The sequence below is a fragment of the Eublepharis macularius genome, chromosome 3 (genome assembly GCF_028583425.1).
Source record: "Eublepharis macularius isolate TG4126 chromosome 3, MPM_Emac_v1.0, whole genome shotgun sequence".
Taxonomy (NCBI): domain Eukaryota; kingdom Metazoa; phylum Chordata; class Lepidosauria; order Squamata; family Eublepharidae; genus Eublepharis; species Eublepharis macularius.
This window is the reverse complement of record NC_072792.1, coordinates 58,552,536-58,576,134: the sequence shown is the minus strand read 5'-3', so window position 1 is coordinate 58,576,134 and position 23,599 is coordinate 58,552,536. Positions and strand designations below refer to the sequence as shown.

General features: G+C 41.0%; 1 protein-coding gene across 1 annotated transcript; it reads right to left on the bottom strand.

Annotated features, from left to right (window-relative positions):
• Positions 1-5,199: 5,199 nt before the first annotated feature.
• AKAP17A (A-kinase anchoring protein 17A) lies at positions 5,200-23,529 on the bottom strand. The gene is made up of 5 exons (XM_054975130.1): positions 23,346-23,529; positions 19,831-21,022; positions 16,826-16,974; positions 8,520-8,760; positions 5,200-7,383 (listed from the first exon to the last, which is right to left on the bottom strand). The coding sequence occupies exons 2-5, from the start codon at positions 20,590-20,592 to the stop codon at positions 6,508-6,510; spliced, it is 2,028 nt and encodes a 675-aa protein (XP_054831105.1). The 5' UTR covers positions 20,593-21,022; positions 23,346-23,529; the 3' UTR covers positions 5,200-6,507.
• Positions 23,530-23,599: the final 70 nt, after the last annotated feature.

Here is a 23,599-nt window from a genome sequence, read left to right as displayed (position 1 = left end):
GTAACACTTTCCTGGAGGGCTGTATCTTGACAAACAGGGACCAGCTCTTCCCCAGCCTGTGCTTTTGGAGATCTTTTTATCCTCCTCCTGCCCAACTCCACCCCTCTGTGCCCGCCCCCATTGTGTTTGCCCACACCTGGGCCAGGGGCTGAAGCACCACCTGGGGGAACTTCTGCCTCCATCTCTTTCAGCCTCTCATTCTATCCGTGGGAACCAAGAATATTGCTAGTGGCTGTTGCAGCCATTGATGGAAGTCTTTGGGGGCATGCAAGGGAATCTCTGGTGGTGAGTGACAAGTCTGGATTGGGTGTCAGTGGCAGTCCTGGACACCCACTCATGGAAACTTTCACAGTAAAAATACAAACCTGTAGCATGATTTAAGAGGATTTGTTTTGTTTTCTTTAAAACCTCACACATTACAAAAAGGACATTTGGATTCAAAGACAATGCATAGCTATAACCAGGGCTTTTCCTCAGCCGGAATGCAGTGGAATGGAGTTCCGGCACCTCTTGAAAATGGTCACATGGCCGGTGGCCCCGCCCCCTGATCTCCAGACAGAGGGGAGTTTAGATTGCCCTCCCTGCTGCTTGGTGCAGAGGGCGATCTAAACTCCCCTCTGTCTGGAGATCAGGGGGCGGAACCACCGGCCATGTAACTATTTTTGCTGAGGGCAATTTAAACTTTAAAAAACTCTTCCTCTTGTTCCAGCTGACCCAAAGTGACGTGATTGCATGGTCCCAGGAACATGCACGCACTTTGCGTGTGCGCATGTGGTACCAGGGGCACCACTGCCCGCCAGGAGTTGCCCCCTGTGCAGGCAACCCACTGAGTTCCACTACCTCTTTTCCCAGAAAAAAAGCCCTGGCTATAACTAAAAAAAAACAATTCAAGCCAAGTTGGGGGAACTGGAATGCTTGGTGCTAATAAAGAACATACCAGTTATAGTGGGCAGCATATTAGAAACAGTGAGCAACACTGGGGTCCCTTGAAGCACCAGGATTCTGGAGCAGGGAGGGAACACCAGGGAGAACATGGCTGCTGACTTAAGATCTGAGCAGTGTTTTTGTTTTCCCTTCCTATTTCCAAATATGAAACTTGGTCACAACTGGAGGTGCAAACTGATGATAAAAGGCTCTTGCCTCTTAGCTGTGGTCTGTGACCCTGACAAGCTGACCTATTGGACACAGTTCCCTAAAGGGTAGCCCAAGACATAACTGATTTTCATTTTTTTCTGTTGATGTAGGTAACACAAGTTGCCTCTCGGGAAGAAAAATAAATATTTAAATAATAAGTAAGGCATAGAACAGCTAGAATAAACAGGGAAATACTTATGGAGAATGTTCTCTAATCTTTTTAAATACATGATGGTTCACATGGATGGCTCTGGTCTCCAACTCCAAGCAGCTATAATTATCAAACAATATTAGTGCAACAGCCTCCTGTCTTTGTTATGCAAATTATCCACTCTCAGCCATGTTCCTTTGTTCTAAAACAACACTCAGTGCAGAAAATCAGGGTTGCTATTACCTGTAACTGTCGTTCATTGAGTCTCTTCTGTGCAGGCACACATAGGACTGTGCATGCGCAGACCAGCTGTGGTGAAGAGATTTCTAGCTTTAAGACCCTGTAAAAAGGATGCCTTCCCTCCTGGTACCTTCATGTTCCTCTTCTGCCAAAATGCTACGCGAGCAAAGGGAAGGTGCCTGCTCATCCCCTCAATTTCCATACGCCACTGGCGTCCATCAAGAAATTGGTGTCATCACTTTTTGAGCATTCCCACATTACTAGATTGCCAACGCCCTTTTGGGGGGCCTCAGTAGCAAACAAAAAGTCCATTAGGCTTTCAAAAGCTCTTAGTCTTGTTTAAGTAGAACAGTAAAGCTCTGTGGACATCCAACGTTTGTAGGGTTCTTTCAGAATCCAGAGATGGGGTTGGGGAAAAACACTGACAAAGTAATTGCCTCTGGCAAATGGAAGCTAAATACCACTTTAGGGAGAAATTTTATACTAGTACGTAGCACTACTTTTTCTGGAAACAATTGGGGAAATGGGGGAGGTCTTCCTGTAAGGCTGTCAGCTCCTCAACCCTCCTGGTGGAAGTAATTACCACAAGGAAACTCACTTTCCATTCTAGTAATACTAGGGGGCAGGATGTGATGTGTTTGAAAGGAAGAAATGTAAGTCTTGCTAGCACAAAGGATAGGCTCCATTGTGGAATGAGTAAGATGTGTAGCAATGCTTTACTTTCAACGTATAGTGGGAGAAAACTGTTGTGTTTTCTACAGGTTTGTGGAATGCCAAGATGGCTTCCCTTGAGACTGATTCAGAAGTTACAGCTAGTCCAGAATACAGCAGCATGTCTCCTTACTGGGACTCTGGTTAGGATGCATATTCGATCTGTTTTGTGTCAGCTGCACTGGCTCCCAGTTGAGTTCCGTTACAAGTTTAAGGCACTGACTAGAACGTTTAAAGTCCTTAATGAACTGGGACCAATGTACCTGTGGGACTGCCTCTCGCTATATGTTCCCCAGAGGGCACTTACTTCTGCCGACAACCACCTTCTGGTGATCCCTGGCCCCAAGGACATTCGCCTAGCCTTGATCAGGTCGAGGGCCCTTTTGGCCCTGGCTCCAGCCTGGTGAAACTCTCTCTCTGTTGAGACTAGGGCCCTGCGGGACTCGCCACACTTCCACCAGGCCTGTAAGACGGAGATGTTCTGCCAGGCTTATGGTGGTGATTGAGGCATGGGCCAGCTGCCCAGTTGGCCTCTCTGCTGTGGCCTTTGATCTGCTTGTTTTACATTCTGATGACCTGCGTGCCTTACCTCCATGATACTGTTGTGTGGTGTGTATTATGGTGAACCATCACATGCTGCATTAAAACCATCCGATTGTGGTTTTAACTTTTGTATTGGAATTATGAAACTGTGTATACAATGTTGTAACCTGCCCTGAGCCCAGTTGCGGGGAGGGTGGACAAGAAATCTAATAAATTAAATTAAAATAATTAAGTGGACTTTAACAGAAGAAACAGAGACTCTTTTTGGCAAGAGAAAAAAGGTTATCTAGGACCACCGCCAGTAGACAGGAAGAGGGCAATTCTCCTTTTCTTCTTACCCAAGATTAAGTTTTTCCCCATTTATGGCCATAGGAGATACGCATGGAGACTGTGCACACATTGTATATTACTTGCTGCACCTCAGTGTAGAAATATGGACTGTGGGGATTGACCTAGCCATGAGTCTTACTTTGCCATGTTGTAGTGAAGAATCTTGTCCCTGTGAAGGAGGTCTGGCTCTCTACAGATCCCCTGCAATCTCTAAGAGGGTCAGGAACCATTCCTGGTGGGGCCAGAAGGGTATGACTATTATGCAGTGTGTTCCACAGTGCCAAATCCTGCCTAACACCCTGGGAATGAGTGGAATGGGGGGAAGACATTGCCAAGGGAAATGAGGTTGCTCCCTATCAGGGAGCAAAAGGCTTTGGCATTTGCTGAAGTGGCAAAAAGGTTCACATTGGAGAATCCCCCAATTCTGAAAAACAGTACCATGTACTTTTCTGACCCAAGTCCACTCATGGTGCGGTAAGAGGGTTCTGCTGAGTGTATCTGCTCTTGGGTTCTCTATGCCTGTTATGTGGACCGCATGGAGGCCCATGGCCACCTGGAGGGCTTTGCCTGCTATGTAGAGTGCCTGGAAGGCCATGGCTTTGGAACAGTGTGTGTGAGGCTGTTCCTATTTGTTTAGATAGTGGACAGTTGTGTTGTTTGTATCTGAACCTTCTTATTGCTCATGAGACCTGTAAAAGTAAGGGAGTGATGAATTGCTATCGATTCCAGCACATTTATATACAGCTGGGACTCACATGGAGCCCATACACCCTGCACTGAAAGGCCTTCACAATGGGTCCCTCCACACTTGCAGGGAAGCATCGGTCATAACCAAGATGTTAGGTAACTGTATTCCAAAAGGACTACTTCTGGCTAAGTTATCAGTGTTGATCCACCAGGTTAGAGATCTGATAATTGTTCTGGGTATAAAGAACTTAAGAGTGCTGTGAGTGAACTGTGGGGCTATATTTTCGGACTGACCACTTCTGCAATCGTCTCATATGGAGACGTGCAAAGGGGACTACTGTGGTTGTGAAGGCCATTAGTGCTAAGAACTTTTGTATCATGAATACAGATTGATAGCACCCTGGAGAAGCGGTGCACCATGGAATGTAGGGAATTCATCTTCTTTGGGAGAAAACTCCTACCTGCTACAGAATCCAATCTGGCCTCAATAAAGGGATTCAATGAGTACAAGGTTAGTCTTTTTCCAGTTAACAGAGCCCTAATTTGAAAATCATATCCATGATGAGGTCCAAGTGTGCAAGCAGTTGGGCCTGGTCTTGAGCTACTAAAAACCAATAATCCAAATAATGATACGTGGCCTATCATTGGGTCTTCAAGTGAGCAATTACCACAGCAATGCATTTGGTGAAAGTCCTTGGGGCTGATGGGTAGAGCTGTGTACTGGTAATGGGCTTCTCTAAATTTAAAGTGTAAATATTTTCTTTGATCAGGGTGGACTGAGATGTGAAAGTAATCATCCTTACACTCTTAGACAACAAACCAAACATTTAATTCTAACAGTTGCAAAACTTTGAATAATGTTAACATCTTAAACTTCTCAGCTTTTAAACATCTATTCAAGTGTCTGAGGTCCAGAATCAGTTGGACCTCACCATCCTCTTTTGGGACTAGGAAATATCTGGAGTAAAACCTCTTTAGGGAGCCATTCTCAGGTACTCTCTTGATGACACCCTTGTAAGAAGATCATCATTAGCTTGCTGTAGTTCTGTAGGGCATGCTGTAGCTGTGGATCTGAGCCAGGCCTGGCATCATAGCACCATGGCAGATGCCATTGACCTGGCTGAACAATCTGCCGTGTTTCCCCGCAGACATCTGTTGTTTCACCAGGCAGAAGGCTTCACCTTGAAGAACCTTAGCCAAGGTTCAATAGTCTTCTGGGAGGTGGAGATAGACAGAAAAACGCTCCCAGAGAAAAAAGGTTGTATGAACCCAGGGTTGCCTGGTAGTCGGCAATCCGAAAATTAAGGATTGCTGATGAGCAGACTTTCCTCTCTATGATGTTAAGCCTTCTTCATCTGCTGTTGAAGGAAATGCTATATTGCACGTAAGGGATGTACCAAGAAGGTAGGCTTAGCTGAATTCTCCTCCTCACTCTTGTAAAAAAAAATGGATTTTCAGGGGGGCACAAGGGATTCTAGAGGAAGAAGCAGCCAGTAAACAAACAGCTCGCACAAATTCACTCCCATCTGCAGACGGCTTTAGATCTACCCATTCATTATCTATCACACTTGCTGGCACTTTGGAGTCTCTCCTCAAAGAACTTTGCAAATGCAATCTATAACTGAGGACAAAGAACCAAGAGACGGCTTCCTCAAAACATTTTCAAGCTTCCTTGATCTTCTTATGAAGATTATTTTAATATGAAGTGGAAGTTATCAGTACAACCCAGCAATGATCAAAAACACACACAAATGAAAACTGATTTAATGCAGTAAATGTACAGATCTTTAATGTACCAAAATATGAAACAGCAGTAAGGGTTCACTGGCAATGGCTTTTGCATTTTACCACAAGATGGTAAAAAAAGCTGGTTTTTGCACTGCAATGTTAACTTTTTTTTTTTTAAGTCCTGAACTTCATTTCCAGAAGCAAAGATATTATAAACATACTCAGGAGAAATAGCAACTTTGAACCTGAACATTACAAGTAAAAATAATTTAGCAGGAAGGCCCCTCTTTCAAAAGATTGATGTCTATGCAATTGCATGAAGACAGGTATTTCAACCAAGAATATGAACAAAATAGTCAACATTAAATACTACAACCCCTATGTGTACTTTCACCAAAGCTCTAAAATCCTAGTGTGTTTTTAAATGGAACAGAACTCTGAAACATGGTATAATAGCATCAAACACCATGACGGTTTGGGCCCTAGATCACATTATCAAATACACATTCCTTAAGAGCCAGGAAGGCATCGCAGCACTTTAGAAAAATTTGTTTGCCTTTATGGTTGCATCTAACACCAACTCAGGTAGCAAAACATCCTGCACTGAACTGTTGCGTTCTTATGAGTCAAGCATGTAGTTCCTTAACAAGTTCACGTTTCCTTCTCAAAGCATACCCATGCCAGTTTCTGAAAAGGTTGCTGTGATTATATCTCAAAAAGAGACTCAGTGGAAGAAATAAGTGAAGACCATGAAAGCCAGTGAAAGTGTGAACAAGAATATTCAGAATGTATGGTACTGTAGTGAGCCAGCAGAGAGTTGAAAATGAGAAGTCACACACAAAAATTTCAAAATGCGTGGTTATATGCATCTTGGCTCCATAGACTATATTCAAGTAAAATAACTGTTCAGTTTTTTCCCTCTCCCAAAAAGATCCATTCCAGTTCTGCCTGAGATAGCCCTTACAAAAAGGCCGTCGTTTTAATTACCTACTCCAAGAGTTTCTTTGATTGCTCAAAGATCTCTTCCGGTGTTTTTGTTTCTTGCTTGTGCTCTTGTGACCATGACTGCATCCTCTTTTATCTGGCTCCCTATCACTGCTAAAGGATCGCCTCTCTCGTGCATGTTCTCGACTTAAGCTCCTCTGACAAGGACTGTTACTTTTTGCAGCATATTTTTTATGGAGGTGCCTATCTTTTCTGGATTTTTCATCCTCGCTGCTCAAGTCTCTTCTGTGTTTGTTCTTTTCATTTTTTTCCTTGCTATGATGGTTATGCACATCTCTGTATGAATGACTTTTCCCCTTACTTGGTTCTCTGTTACACTTGCCTTGTTCAGTCAACAGGTCCTTCTTGTATCTGTCCTGTTCAGGTTCTGATGCAGCCTTGTATTGCTGATTTACGGGGATGCACGAAAGGACACCTGAGCTACTTTCATCAGAAACAGTCTCTCTGTTGTTATTAACTTTCTGTTCATTGGTGTGAACTGGCTCATGAAAGCTTCCATTTAGGTAATTCAGCTGAGGACGGATGCTTTCATTAGCTGGTACGCTGCTTTGACATAGCTGAATGGGTCTGGCCAAGAGGGAATGGGCTGAGGTAGATGTGATGCAGTGGGAAATCACTTTCAGAGGAGGAGAATTAAGTTCTATCTTTTTCAAATGGGTTGTTTCTGTTTTCTTGCTCATGAGGTTGCTCAACAATTTTTCTCTCAGTTCCCTCTCTTTCCTCTGCAGTCCAAGAGCTCTTTCCTTTTCCTCCTCTACACGACGGAGTTCAGCTTCTTGCAGCTTCCTCTTCTCTTCCAGCTGCCGAAGACGGACTTGTTCCTCATTGTGTTCTTGTTCCAGAAGCTTTATTGCCTAAGAACATTGAGAAAAGAGGAGAGTGACACTATCACCTGTAGGAAAACAGGCTCGCAAGAGGATAAAGCCAACCCTCCACAGATTCAGGGAAGGGAAACCATGTCAAGAAAGGACCTGCACAGACAAATACTCAACTTCAGACAATGGGCTGGACCGAACCACCTTTTCTGCAGGTGAAAACAGAAGGGAGATCTTCTCTGGCCAAACACAAAAGCTATGTTGGGAACCATGAGATCAAGCCACATGGACAAAAGTTATGTAAGGTCTGGGGCTGTAGTAAAGAGAAGTATCCAGTGAGCTTGAGCAAATATTAGGCAGGTTCCATCTCATTATTTCCTTAAAAGGAGAGAAATACTGGATTATAAGAATTTTTGACTTTCAATCCTAATGACTAAGAATCCCACAAACAAAGGCTTTTGCAAAAAAGGCTCAGCTTAAACAGTTCCTACAAGGCAAACAGAAATACCACAACGAACAGCCTCAGAAAGATCAATCAGAATGGATTATTTCAACTAAATTCTATTCTACATTGATCAACTGATGCAACAAAGACTTGGGTATGCAGACAATTGTCAAAACAAACAGCTTAGATGCTAGCTTCATGAAGCCTCAAATACTTCTTGATAATAAAGACATTGAGGGTCTAGTATTTATTCTCCTCAATTTAACTTCTAGATTTTGTTTGGATTACAGCTGCTTGATAAATATTGTTCAAGTTTTAGCAATCCAACAGGCTTTGGGATGCTGCAGGCAGGCCCCCAGACTGCTCCCCGCCCGTATCAATAGCAAGCCACTATCCCTCATTGGAGAAACTGATACAGTAGACACTAATGAGAGTGGAATGATCTTAGATGCCCATCTGCAGACTTACTGTGAGTCCTCCCAGCCACACATCTGTACAAACAGCAGCACACATGAGAGTATTTAGTTCAGCTTTATAAACGCTGGAAGATAAAGGGCTCTTTGCTCTCCATACACGAAAAGGTGTGAAGACAGGATAGGTTTGCTTCCTAACTAACAGCAAACTTGATGCCAGGAGCAAAGGACCACTGGCACTAACAATCGATACACATGGCTTTTAAAGATGGCGTGTACATGGAAACTTGCTCAAACTAGTTTTGAAAGAAAGTTACCTTGGCTCTACTGAGCAGTTCAGCAATTAGTCGAATGGAATGAAGATTTCTTTGAGCTAAAAGAAGCTTCCTCTCTTCTAGTTTTATTTTTTCTTGCAGTTTTTTCTGCTCTTCAGCTTGCAGTTTTTCAAGCCTTTTCTTGCTTCTACGAATTTCACGATCCTTCTGTTTCTGTTCTCTCTTGCGCAACTTCTCCTCTCTTTTTCTTTCTCTCTCCAGTTCCTCAAGTTCCTTCTGCTTCCTAAAGATGCATGTTATGTAAGTCACAACAGGTATGCAATTTCAGGCTTCAATTGATGCTTCGACCAAAAGAAACTACTTACATATTAATATTTAAACATTCTGCACACTCCCACCAATCTCAACGCAACTTTGCTTCATATAAAAGTGCCTAAGACTGCAATCTCTATAAATTACCAGAGTGAAGAATGGAAGTAAATAATCAACTAAGATGACAAAGCAGAATTTCTAAACATTTCTTCTGCCTTAAAAACATTTAAAAGACAAATCTAAACCTCCCCAATTCTTAACTTAAAGGCAATACCATGAAATATGGGCAGCATGCATTGTGTATGTTTTGATAGGCTTTGGACAGAAGACCACATGCCTTCAATGTGGCACAAGACATTTAAAAGAAGTTACCCTATATTTTGTGAAAACCAAAGAATGCCATCAGTCTGCATAGCAGATCGCGTGCAAACGGTGAAAAGTTAAGGTTTCAGTACTGGAAAGGATAAAGAAGAAGATATTGAAAACAATGGTCTACAATAGGGGTGTGCAATTCCAGTTTCCAATTCGGGTAAAATACCCGAATCAGACCCAATTTGCAAAGATTCGGGATTTCCGGAAACCCTGAATCTAAGCTTCCCAAAGCGATTTGTATCACTTCAAGAAGTTTCAGGTCAAGAGGTTTAAATGCCCCCTTCCATGCAGCTGCAAAACATCATGGAAAGGGACATTTAAATCCCTGGATCAGCTGCTTGGCAGGGAAATCCCCACGAAACAGCTGATCCAAGCTGGCGGGGGGGGGGTGTGTTAAATGTCCCTTTCCGTGTTGCATCACAGCATTTAAACCCCTGGATCAGCTGCTGGGTGGGGAAATCCCCGACGAGCAGCTGATCCAAGCCAGCGGAGGCCACACTTCCAGGCCCTCCCCGCCACCCAGTTGGCCCCAGAGGCAGCGGCGTGGCGGCAGCTCCTGGCCCTCTCATTGTCCTGCCCGCTGGCACCAGGCCTTCTTGCCTCCCAGCTGGCCGGCGCGGTGGCAGTGCGCCCTCTCCTGACCCAGCTGGGCTTCCCTCCCATTGGAGAGGTAAGTGGGGTTGGGGGTGGGCTAAGTGAGGTGGGGGGCTCGGACAATGCTTTCCCCCTCACTTCGGTATGTTCCGAATCTTTACGGAGCATACCAAAGCGATTTTGGAACAGTTTTCTGCTTTGAGTAAACCTGAAGCGGGAAACCCAAAATTTTCCCCAGTGCACACCCTTAATTTAGAACCTTGTAGTCACTCCGCTGATGGTGTATTACGTTTAATCCTTTTACACCATTTCCCCAGAATTATTTAAAACTTCTAACTCATAACACAATAGCAAGCATCCTGAGCAATTAAAAAATTAGAGAATGGACAAAACTACAATCTTCATCTCACTTACAAAAGCACAATACCTGTGGTACCACTCTGAAGTAAATTTGCAGAAAACTGAGGCCTTTTCTCACCTCAGTAGTCTGAGATGTATTTACTAGACCACCAAGAGCTTTCCAATATTTTCGTCAACAATACTACAATTTTATTTCATTTTTTTTTTTTTGAAAAATTTTTATTGGGTTAGAACATTTTTATTTTATTTTTACATTACAATCAATTTTCCCCTAATTTTTCGTTTCTAACCCCCTCCCTTTCCCCCCCTTTTGTTGACTTCCAACAGCTTTCCCACCCTCTGTCCCTTTTCCCTTACTTCTATTAAATTCCTCTGTCTAAAACAGATATACATTCTCCATTATATTAAGCAGTACATCATTAACTCCTTTAATTATTATACACCCAAACTATACGTCTTTAGATAAACAATTTATCCCATTTTCCAGTTTTGAATAATTCTATATAAACCTATATATCATAAACCATAAAAATTTCCCACATTTAAATCAAACAATTTGATTTGTTCTCTATATATTACTCATTTCAACTTTTTATGGTAATTCTATATAACTCCTCAGATACTCAATCAATTTAACTCTTCTATACATTCAGTTTGGTGCATATAAATCTTGTCAAAGAAAGAAAATATTGTTAGTTAGTCAATCCTCATGTTTAAACCTTATCATTAATTATTCTCTATCAGTTGACCTATACATATCTATATATATCTCAATCAATTAATCTAACTGCTTATAAATTCACATTTCTCTTCCTCCCCCGGTAAAGTCACCCCTCTCTTTTATACTTTTATTATATTTCAGTAGTTCTCAAACTGCCACAGTTTTCCTCCCACCTCCCATTTCTTCTCCAGGTATTGTTTCAGCTTCTCCCAGTCTGTGTTGAACTGCCCTGAGTCCAGATCTCTCAGTTTTCTTGTCATCTTGTCCATTTCAGCCATATACAGCAATTTGTAGATCCAATCTTCAATAGTTGGTACTTCTTGTACTTTCCATTTCTGCGCATACAAAAGTCTAGCTGCTGCAGTCATATAAAAAATCAACGTCCTATGATGGGCTGGAATTCCCTCCATTCCCAAGTTTAGCAGCAGGAGTTCTGGGTTCTTATTTATTTGAAACTGTAAAATTTCACTCATTTCTCTTATTATTTCCCCCCAGAACTGCCTAGCTACCTCACACGACCACCACATATGATAGAGGGAGCCCTCATGTTTCTTACATTTCCAGCATTTATTAGAAGTATTCAAATTCCCTAGCGCAATCTTCTTTGGTGTCATGTACCAACGATAGATCATTTTGAAAATGTTCTCTTTAATATTGATACATATCGTTGTCTTCATTGTAGTTTTCCACAAGTATTCCCATGCCTCCATTGTTATTTCTTTATTGAAATTTATAGCCCATTTCACCATCTGTGTTTTAACTATCTCATCCTCAGTATACCATTTCAGCAATACTTGGTATACCTTGGATATTCTTTTCTTGTCTTCTTTAAGAAGGGTCTGCTCTAGTTCCGAGTTCTCTGTTCGTATGCCCCCTTTTGCAAAGTCTGAGTTGTATAAGTCTCTAATCTGTCTATACTGAAACCAATCATAGTTAGGTGATAGTTCCTCTTGCGTCTTTATTCTAAGTTTAGATACTTCAATCTTAGTTATTTCTTTGTACGTTAAACATTGTTGTTCATTATCCACAGCTCTCGGATCTATCACCTCATATGGAACCACCCACAAGGGGGTTCCTTCTTGTAGGTAAGTTCTATACTTCTTCCAGATTGTAAATAGACTTCTCCTTACAAAATGATGCAGGAACATCGAGTTGACCTTTACTTTGTCATGCCATAGGTATGCGTGCCATCCAAAAAATTTTTTATATCCCTCTAGGGCTAATAGTTTCTTATTCTTTAATGTCATCCACTCTTTTAGCCAAACTAGGCAGATTGCATCATGGTAAAGTCTCAGATTGGGCAGTTGCATTCCGCCTCTCTCCTTTGCATCTTGTAAAACTTTTACTTTCACTCGAGGCTTCTTGCCTGCCCAAACAAAATCTGATATTTTCCTCTGCCATTTTTCAAATTGTTTAGAGTCTCTGATGATTGGTATTGTCTGTAACAAAAACATTACTCTTGGTAACACATTCATCTTAACTGCTGCAATCCTACCCAACCATGACAGGTTCAATCTATTCCATTTGATCAAGTCTCTCTCTATCTGAGTCCATAATTTTTCATAATTATTCTTGAACAAATCTATATTTTTTGCAGTCAGCTCAACTCCCAAATATTTCACCTTACTAGTTACTTCACAATCCGTTGTTTCCATTAACAATTGTTGTTTCTGCTTAGTCATGTTTTTGCATAATATCTTTGACTTCTTTTTGTTAATGAAGAAACCTGCCAAATCTCCAAACTCCTTGATCTTGTCTATCACTTTTGGCATGTTCTCCAGTGGGTCTTCTACAATTAACATTATGTCGTCTGCAAATGCTCTGACCTTATATGTATAGTCCTTTATTTTTATTCCTCGTATTTCCTCATCTTGTCGAATTTGTATCATCAGAATCTCCAATACTAAAATGAACAACAATGGAGATAACGGGCAACCTTGTCTTGTTCCTTTACTAATCGTCAATTTCTTGGTCAATTCATCATTCACTACAATTGCTGCAGTCTGGTCTCTATAGATTTCCTTGATTGCTCTGACGAATCTTTCTCCCAGTTGTAGCTTTTCCATAGTGGCAAACATAAAGTCCCAGTTTAAATTGTCAAACGCTTTTTCAGCGTCTACAAAGAAGAAACCAACCTCTTTGTCACAACGCTTGTCGTAGTATTCAATAGCATTGATCACTGTCCTTAAGTTGTCTCTTATTTGTCTGTCTGGCAAAAAGCCTGCTTGTTCCTCCTCTATGACTTCCGAGAGCCACCCCTTCAATCTCTCCGCCAATATCTTCGCAAAAATTTTATAGTCATTATTGAGTAGTGATATAGGCCTATAATTTTTCACGCTAGTCAGATCTTGGCCCTCTTTTGGGATCAATGATATATTCGCTTCGCTCCAAGTGTCTGGAATTCTTTGATCCCTAAAAACTCCGTTCATCACCTCTTTTAGGAATGGTGCCAGTTCATTGGCCATTGTCTTATAAAATTTAGCCGTAAGTCCATCTGGCCCTGGCGCCTTTCCTAGATTTGCGGATTGTATTGCCATATTTATTTCCTCATCAGTTACTTCACTGTTCAGCTTATTTCTCCAAGCTTCCGAGATCTCTGGAAGTTTGGTTTTCTCCAAATATGATGCTATTGATTCTTTGTTTACTTCTTTTTTATTATACAGCTTAGCGTAAAATTTATAAAAGGCTCTGCTAATGGTAGTCTGCTCCAAATACGTTTTGTTTTCTTCACAAATTTTATTTATTATTTTCTTTTCCCTTTTCTTCTTTAATTGCCATGCCAAATATTTCCCAGGTTTATTAGCACCCTCAAAAGCTTTTTGATTCAGTCTTTTAAGGTTCCACTCCAATTCTTTATTACTCATTGCTGTTAACTGTTCTTGAAGAATTTTGATTTCCTGATGTATTTTCTTTTTCCCTGGTCTCTTTTTTAACTGTACTTCTTTGGCCTTTATTTTCTCCTCAATCTCTTGTCTTTTCTCCTCTTTCTTTTTCCTTGCTCTACCATTTAAGTCCATTAGTATGCCCCTTACAACCGCCTTATACGCGTCCCAAACTTTACTGGTTGGTACTTCTTTATTCACGTTGTATTGTATAAAAAACTTAGTCTCTCTTCTCAGTGTTTCCATATTCTCACTTTCCTGTAACAAGTCCTCATTTATTCTCCAGGCTTTCCTTTTTCTCCTTTTTCCAAATTTCCACATAATTGGGTTGTGATCTGAGCCTACCATCGGCATTATTTCTACCTCCTTAGTCCATAGCGCTAAGTCCTTTGAGGCCCAGATCATATCAATTCTTGATAATGTAAGATGCCTTGCAGAATAAAAAGTAAACTGTTTGGTTTTAGGATATTCTCTCCTCCATACGTCTTCGAGAGTCTCTTGTTGAATCAACTCAAAAAAAAGCTTTGGCAATAGTCCTCTTTTCTTTTGTGCTTTTGTAGTCTTTTTGTCTAATTCCAAATCTGTCACTCCATTGAAATCTCCAGCAAGAATTATCTGGTCATATACAAGATCGTCTAGGTGCTTCCTTAAGTCCTCAAAGAAGCTTTCCTTTGCACCGTTAGGTGCATAAAGTCCGACTACCAACACTCTCTTTAAGTTCCAATTACATTCCACTGCTACAAATCTAGCTTCCACATCACTCATAACAAATTTTGGCTGCAGCTCCTCTTTTATATACAACACCACTCCTCTTTTTTTCTTGTTGGAAGCCGCTACAAATTCTTTGCCCAATTTTCCAGATTTTAAATATTTTACATCCTGTTTTCTAATATGGGTCTCCTGCAAACAAACAATATCACATTTTTGTTTTAGTAGCCAATGAAAAATATTTTTTCTCTTATTCGGTGAGTTTAGTCCATTTACATTCCAAGATAATACTTTACACTCCATATTCATGGTTTTGTTGGTAAGTCTTTTTCATTGTCCTTGATAAATCTCTCCATCTCCCGCTCAGATCTGATGCGTTTTTTTGCCCCTCCAAACTCAAAGGACACTCTTTCCGGTAACTCCCATCTGTATCTGATATTCATGTCCTTCAAAGTCTGAATTAGCACTCTATATTTTTTCCTGTCCAATAACACTGATCTGGGCAATTCCTTCATTATAATAATCGTCTTGCCATCAATCTCCAATGGATCTTGAAATTGTTTGGTCACAATCCTCTCTTTCATATTTCTAGTTGTAAACTGCACAATCACATCCCTTGGTAGTTTCCTCTGGGTTGCAATTCTCGAGTTCACACGATACGCCACATCTAGGATAGCCACAATTTCCTCCTCCTCCTTCCCCAGGTAATCAGCCAACACCTCAGTCATCTGTTCTTGCGCTGACTTCCCTTCCACTTCTGGCAGACCACGAAAACGAAGCTGCTTCTCCATGTGTTTAGTTTCTGCAACTGACATCCTCCCCTTCACCAGCCTCATCTCTGTTTGTTGCGTGTCTATTAAATTCTCCATCGCGTCTTCTACTGTTTTAACTCTCTGCTGCGTTCCTTGTAATTCACTGCTAATCGTTTCCACACCTTTTTTCACTTCTGACAGCTCCGACTTTACTGTCTGTGTAACTTCCTTGACCTCTTTAATAAGCTCCAATTTCGTGTCCTTAAGTTCTTTCATCATGTCTATAAGTTTTTTGTCCAAGTTTTCTATTGCCGATTGCCACTCTTTTTTCGACATCGTGGGGCTTGCTTTAGCTCGCTCCCACGAATCTGCTCTCTTCCTCAGCTCCGTGGCGTATAATTAAACGTTTTCCTTTTTTTTAAATGTCCCAATCTTTGCCAAAATTAATTTTTTATATCCAAAATGTCGGGCGTCTTTTCTCTATGGTTTCTCTATGTTATTATAATCCAAGATGGCCTACTTCCTCTTCCGCTGAAGCCACGACCCTTCCACTTTCAAAGATGGCGATTCCCCACTTCCTGTCCTTTGGCAAGGGCCGCTTCCCTCCAGCCACTCTATTGTTGTTACGCACTTCCTGTCTCCCGTCTTCCCACAGCAGGTCTCGCGATGGTGTCTTTTTCCCACAGCTCCAAAACCACAGGTATTCAAAACAATAGTCCGATTTTTGTAATAACTTCTTTAAACTTAGTCTCTTTTAAAATACAACTCCTGCCGAGTCTTCACCTCCTTTTCACTAGTCTGTTGCAGTTTAAAAATCTACTTTCTTTCCTCTCTGTTTTTGTCAATCTGTCCCGTTTCAAGAGATAGCGATATTTACCTTCTCTCCAGCTTTCTCGGGTTGTAATCGCTGTTTCGATCTTAAATTCTCCTCTCGACTTCCCTCCCCGATCGAAGCTTGGGTATGTAGGTCTTATGCCAGCCGAATTGGCCCCAAAATTGCCGCAGAGATTATAGCCGACCCGTCGCAAGGTGGGACCTCAAGGATCGGGGGGGAGACTCCTTGTGTAGAGCCCCCCCTCGTCCGAGATCTAGCTCACCCTAGGGTCTTGAGCGTTCTTTGCCTGCTCCCCGCCTGAGAGCAGTCGGCCGCGGGTTATTTTCACCCCTCCGGCCGGTTAAAACGGCAATCCGGTCAGCTCCACAAATGGAGCTGCGTTAGACCTCCATGAATCCCAAACCGGAAGTCCAATTTTATTTCATTTTAATAGGGGAGAAGTTTAGGTTTTATTAGCCATGTATGTGAAGAAACGTCCTGCTTTTAAGATATTTTAAATCATTATTATCCAATGTATTTCAGCACTAGAAACAAGGCCCAAAGACCTACGACTGTGCTTTTCAGCAAATGAAAGTAGAATTTCTAAAAGAATATATGGTAAGATGGTTTCCCTTTTTCATCAGCCTGTCTGGAATCCTTGAAGTAAGCCTGCATTAATAAGGTCAAGAATATATAAATTTATCATTCAAACTATCCAAAAGATTTTGAATTCACACTAGAAATCAACCCTCTAAAAATACGCCCAAGTGTATGAAATATTTTACAAACATAGAAATGCTTAGAGATTTGCTATGAATAGATAAAAAGTCTACCTTTCCTCTTCTTTTTGTCTTTCCTCTGCTTCTTTTTCTTTACGTTTTTGTTCTTCTCTTTGTTTTTCCAGCTCTTGAAGCTTCTGCCTTTCAAGCTGACGTTTCTTAATGGAAGCATCACTCAAGTGTTTTGTTGAATCAAATGAAACCTTTACAAACACAGAGAAAAGTATTCATATAAATGTTTTGAAGTCTGCTAAGTTTATAATTTTTTTTTATTTAACATACACTTTATGATGCAATATTAATAGCCTAGTGAAATTAGTACATATTATTTAACAATAACAATTTTCGTTCTTATCTTTTAGAGATACTGTGTGCCAGTTGTTCTTTAACAACAGCAAAAGCCAGCAAAGTAAGTTTTTAAGGTCCTTCCATACACGACTGACAAAGCAAAACCTAACAAGTAAGCTTCACAGAATTCTCTTGGTCGTTGGTTCAGTGGCAAGAATAACAAAAGAACACAAGGGGGAAAAGGACCTATAACACATCCAATGTCTCAGAGCGCATGGGACAGGGCAGCCTAGAAAAGTAAAATGCTAAGAAAATGGAGCATTGACTAGCAACACAAGAGACATATCTTGTATTTCTGAAAACAGTTCTTCTGACGCTGAGCAGTTCCAAATGTGCACAGAGACATGTGGGAATACAAGGATTTCTCTTCTGTTACTGCTTTAATTCCTTTTACCCTCTCCCCCCAAAAGAAAAAAACTAGGTAATATTAACCTTGCTAATCTTTGTTTTTCTTTCTTGGAAACTGTGGTTACTCTTGGACACCGCAAACATATTATACTCTATGCCATTCCAGAAAAAACAGCAGAACATCTGCATTATTCATGCTCTGTTTTTTGTTTTTTTTAAAGAAACACATTAAATTAGCTTGCAGTATTGTTGACAGAAGCCTAATGTAATCTGCTGAGGAACCCAGACTGCTTTTAAGAGAATCTCTCTTTTCACCCTACTACATTTCTAAGGGGTGCTTGAAAGAATCACTTCTAACAAGGAGGAATGGGTACCCCTATATGGATAGGGTGCTTATAAGGTTATCTGATTCCCCATGTTGCTTCAAAATCGAGCAAGAAAATACAACTGGACAGAATGTAAGGAAATTGCATCTTAAAAGGGTAACTCAATGGTATGCTATAAGAGATGCTCAATCAACAGCAGGAAGCATGATATTTTAGTCATTCATAGGACTTCTCTAATCCAAATTGCTCGTGTCTCCTTGTTTCTATGTAACCTGTGAAGAGAATGCATGCTTCAAGAGAAGGCCCATAAGGCTTGGAAAGGAATATAGCAATACACACAAAAAGCAGGTGTTCAAATTAATGCCATTTTCAGGATCAGAAAGAAACTGGTTAATTTGTAGTGTTTATGAAATCACATGAGCCTGCAAATAAGTGTATTAATTCCTCCAGACATCTAATACATTATAACAATCTAAAGAGCAGACCAGTATCTTCGTATGAATTAGGTAACGAAACTTGCTCATCCTCATTTGTCCTTCTGTGGTTTTTCTTTTTTGTGCCTTTATAATCAAGGCACACTGTTATTTTTAAGAGCGTTTAATTTAGATCTTTATATAAAAAATGAAAGCCAGCAAACTAAACACACAAGCACACACAAGAACAGCTGTCATAAAGCTCCATGTTGTTGTTCTTCTACAAACTCCCAAATGACTTTCTAAGAAGTTCAGTAATATAGCCTCTACTGAAAGCAACCAATGTGTGGGCCTGTCTCATATACTCAAGGAAGCATACAGTTTCTTTCTGTTCTGCTCTCTGTGTCCCCGCTTTCAGATATGAGGCAGTTGGCAACTACACATGGGGATAACATAAACATTTTATAAATAATTACTTAATGTTAGAAGTAGTTTTCTTTATAACATCTTGTAACGGAAGTCTAGATTTGTAAATTTATTTACCTGGGATTTGTGGATCACCTTTCCATAAATACTGCTCACAGCAGTACATATAAAACAGTGAGAAACTCTTGAAGACAACTCAGAAGCTACAATTACTATAGTTCCAAATTCTGTAGCCTGTTTGCTGTTGCAAATAACCTACAGAACTCATTACCCTGATCTTGTGTTCTCTGTGCTGGTGGTGCCTGTTTCCGGTTCACTTCCAGGTGCTGGTGCTTTTTAAAGCCAGTCTTAACCTGGGTCTCAAGAACTGCCTCTTCCTGTATGAACCGATGTCACATCACAGCATCCATCATTGCAGCAGCTGTTCCTTATTGTCTTCTCCTGTATGAGGGTGTGAGCTGTTGCGGCCTATTAGTGGGCCTTTTCTGTTATATGTTTATGCCTCCTTTCTAGAAAGTTGCCTGAGGCTGTTTACAAATTAGAAAATAATTAAAATATTAATATTTGAGTACGAATTTAAGTTAATATTTGAGTGTTAATAAAAATTCCACATTAAAAATCCAGCCCAGCATAAATCAGATCATAAAAGACCACGAAAAACGTTAAACAACACTTTCTAGACTAAAGCAGTGCTAAAAGATCACCCTCTTAATTAAAAGCCTGGGTGAATAGAAACATTTTGGCCTGGCTCCCAAAAGAAAGCAACATAGGTGCCAGATGAGCCTCAAGGGGAAGAGGACTCTATAAGACTTGAACCATGACATGAAAAGCCCCATGTGTAGTTGCCAACTGCCTCATATCTGAAAGCGGGGACACAGAGAGCAGAGCTTGAGAGGCAGGTCATAACTGGCAGGATGGATTAGACCATCCTTCAAGTACCCTGGTACCAAGCCATTTAGGGTTTTAAAAATAAGAACCAGCACTTTGAACTGTGCCTGGAAATTAGTGGGAAGCCAGTACAGATCTCTCAGCACTAATACAATCCCTGTATCCTGGCCCTGACAATCAGTCCATGAATAAACATCAGCTTTCCAAAAGTAGAAATCAGAAAACATGCATCGGATCCCCAAAATACACACGAGCGCATGCAACAGTTCTACCAAAGGGATCAACTATAGACAGCTCAACACATCCTCACCTTTACGTTACAAGCCACTGCTTTGCCATCTTCCCCTTTGAACATCAGTTTCATTCCACGTAAAGCGTTCATAGCCTTGATGAAGCCTGCATATTCCTGGTACTGAACATAAGCCTCAAAATTCAAGTGGCCTCCAAAGCTGAATGTATGAAAGTTTCTGCCTGTCATTTCTTCCCTATAAGGGTCCAACATGGGTATATCCACATTGCGTATATCTCCAAACTTACTAAACACCTTGATAAGAACTTCTTCACTTGGTTTTTCTGAGCCAGAGTCTTTCTGTGCAAACCATTTACAAGGTAAACCTTCCAAATGTATAGTATCAGGTCTTTCTCCTGGAAGAGTCTCATTCATATCTTTTGCATCACGAAAAAAGGAGTCCCAGTCATGTCGCGTAGGAAAATCAATTTTGTATTCTGCAGCACGAACTTTTAAAATGTCTGAGAAGCCACTGAGTTTGATAGTCTTCCCATCCAGGCATGCTAAGAAAGATTTAACCAAACTTTTATTTTCTACTTCTCCTTCAAAGCGGATGAAATCCATGGTGCTTTTTGAAATCCGTAAAGTTGAGAACTGGTGAGTTTGCACCATTCCTTTTAGCCGTTCCATCACTTCCCAGTTAGAAATGGACTTCCCGGGCTGCTTTAACTGAGGAAGTGCTACACTGATGGTCATTTTTGTAATGGGCTTAAGGTAAAGCCCATAAGGAGCACAGAGCTCCACTGCTTCGGAAGTGTCATGAACTATTGTAGCAGCTGCCATACCTGCAACTAATAAGAGAACTGGCAAGGAAAAACAGGTTTATCTATCTTGAAAAAAACTGGGTGAGAGTGGTCCCTTTCTTTGAATAAATAACCATTTTAACAGTTAAGACTTCTAAGGATACAGTTTAAGGTCTGTTAAATATGGTTTATGGTCTGTTAAAGTTTCTCAGAACATTTTATATGAAGACCATGAATGAACTGATTCTTTCCTAGCCATGCTATATTTGTGTGCATCAAATGCTGCAGTACAAATCCAGTTTGTGTAGGCACAGCTAGAGAAACAAAAGTTAATTGTGTCTGAGAAGACACTGAAAATGCAGAAACAGCAATAGACTTTTTGAGACTCTTTGCTTTCAGACAGCTTGAAAGGTTCCGTTATGAATCACAGCCATGAGAGGAATTCCAGTCTTTGCAGCAATGCTTTTACTCTGTATGAAATTGAAAAAGAAGAATTAGCATCTTGCCTAGTCTCATGAAATTATATGAAGTCATTATTTAAAGTTTATTCACTTGAATGACACCTCATGTCTCTCTCCAATGGGGACTCAAGGTGGCTTACATAATTCTGCTCTCCTCTATTTTATCTTCATAACAACCCTGTGAGGTAGGTTAGGCCGAGTGTGTGACTGACTCAAGGTCAGACAGTGAGCTTCCATGGCAGAGTGAGGATTCAAACTTGGAGTCTCTCAGATCCTAGTCTGGCCCTCTAGTCTAACCACTACACTACAATGGCTCTGAAGTTACTAAAACATTCAAAGAAATAAACATCAAGATACCAAAAGATCTGTAAAGTTAAGCTGTATGAAACAGAAATATTTCAAGCTTGATTCTCTACATATTTATTCAGAAACTAGTTCTGCAGAACTCACTAGGGCTTATTTTTCAGTAAGTGCACAAAGAATTGCAGCCCTGGAATTTAACAAAATTTACATGTTTATCATCTGTATAAACTCACTGCTGATTGTGTATGCCTCCCACAGACTATCTTCACTTTTGTGAGGACTGCTGTGCAAAACATGGCATCCTCAACAAAATCATCACATTCATTAAAGTATAACATTATGCCGTGTTTAAAGTGTGACCAACAGTATCTACTTTAAATAGCTACAGTGAGAGCACAATACACTATTAAGTCAGACATGAATTTTTGAAAATGCTATAAATTATGTTGTATACCACACTGAGACACAATCCATTTCCCGTGAACTGTAGATCTCTCAGGATGCTGAAATTTATACAGACTATCTTCATGTACAAATCAGAGAGGCACTATTGCATAAGTGCATCCATCTCACACATTTACGGTACAGAGCACACACAGCACATGTGAATTTAGGGTTACCAGTCTTTCCACAGGGTTTATAGCTTGTATTTTGTACAGTTTATTTGTATTTATTAGGAATCCTATTATTAAAAGAAGCACCACCACTTTTTTGCAACAGCAGAGTTTTGTTTTAAATCTTAAGAAGAATAAGTGTAGTATAATGGTTGGATGGTCAGATAGGATCCTGAAGACCTAGTTTTAAACCCCCACTTTGCCAAGGAAGATTGCTGGATGACCCACAAAACTTACCATTGCTCAACTTTATGGATTTCAAAAATGCCAGCCTAACCTACCTAGCAGTATTGTTGTAAAGATAAAATGGAGAAGAGAATGATATAAACTGCTTTAAGTGCTCAGCGGGGAGAAAGGCTGGGTATAAATGAAGCAAATAGAAAACATGGTGCTTCTGGAAGCAGCTAAGAGAAACTGGAAGTAACACTTACGTGTAATCCTAAGAACACTTTCCTGGGAGTAAGCACCACTGACTAAATGGTACTGGTTTCTGAGTAAGCCTGCTCAGGATTGGTTTCTAAAAGTACAATACAATGTTGCATTTTTTTTTACAACTCCAAATTTGAAAAGCGCTGCACAAGTTCATAATGGCCTCACAGCAGCCTTGTCTTATAACTCCAAATTTCAAAGAGAAATAATGCATCAATATGTGTACATTGTGCCAAGTTAATTACAAATTGCCCTTAACTTCCTAGGCAATTTGGCATGGCACAAAGGTGTGGAGAATAGTTACAGTCGAAACTTAACAGCAAAAAAGTTGGCATCTCTAAATGTATTCACTGCACCACTGGGGTTCCAACATTTCCTTTCTTCTGGATAGACTAGAACTCAAGAGCATTTCAGCTGGACCAGATCAAGCCCTCCGTTTTCAAAATGGCCACTCACAACCAACATTCAACAGGCCATAAAAGCAATGGCCCCTTGCTGTTGTCTGCCCCAGCAACTTGTATTTTCTGCCACACTATCTCTGAACATATTACAAATGAGAGACAGAAACAGACAAAGAGAGAAGGAAAAGCAGAACAAAAGTATAGATGTGGTAGAGTTTGAAAAAAGGTCTCACATCACAGCCTGAAGCTAAAGATGCTCTGAGAAAGTAGAAAAATACTGCATTGGCCTGCATCGCGAGCACGGTTATCCTTAAAAAATGCACAGAAGGAAACTTAGTAAAAAGAGAAACAATGCTGGGGAGGGGTGGGGGAAGTATCAGAAGCGTCCCTTTGCAGGTGGAGCAAGAAGGCTGCATGTTTATACAGGGCTTCTGAAGATGCAGAATACAGGCCCCATGTAAGACAGGCCAGTATCATTAAGCCCAGACTGAGCAACAGCATGGGGTGGGGAGGGGGGGCAAAGAGAGACCTCCAAAGGGGCAGCAACGCACAGGGCCGTGGGGAACGCGCCGGGCGGTGGAATACCTCGCGAGCAGAGGGCGGACGGCGGCAGGCGCCCCGTGGGATGTTATGCAGATCGGCAGCCTCGCCTCTGGACGGCCACTGGATCCAGCCACGGACGCCCCCGACCGGAGTCCAGCCGCCGTTGTGGCCACCCTTCCTCTCCCCGCACCGGCCTTCCCACACTGCCTAGCGCCACCAAAACAAAAACACTTCCGCTTCCTTGAATGCTGAAGCAAAGACAGCGAGAGGAAGAGCTTGACTAACTGCCCGGAAGT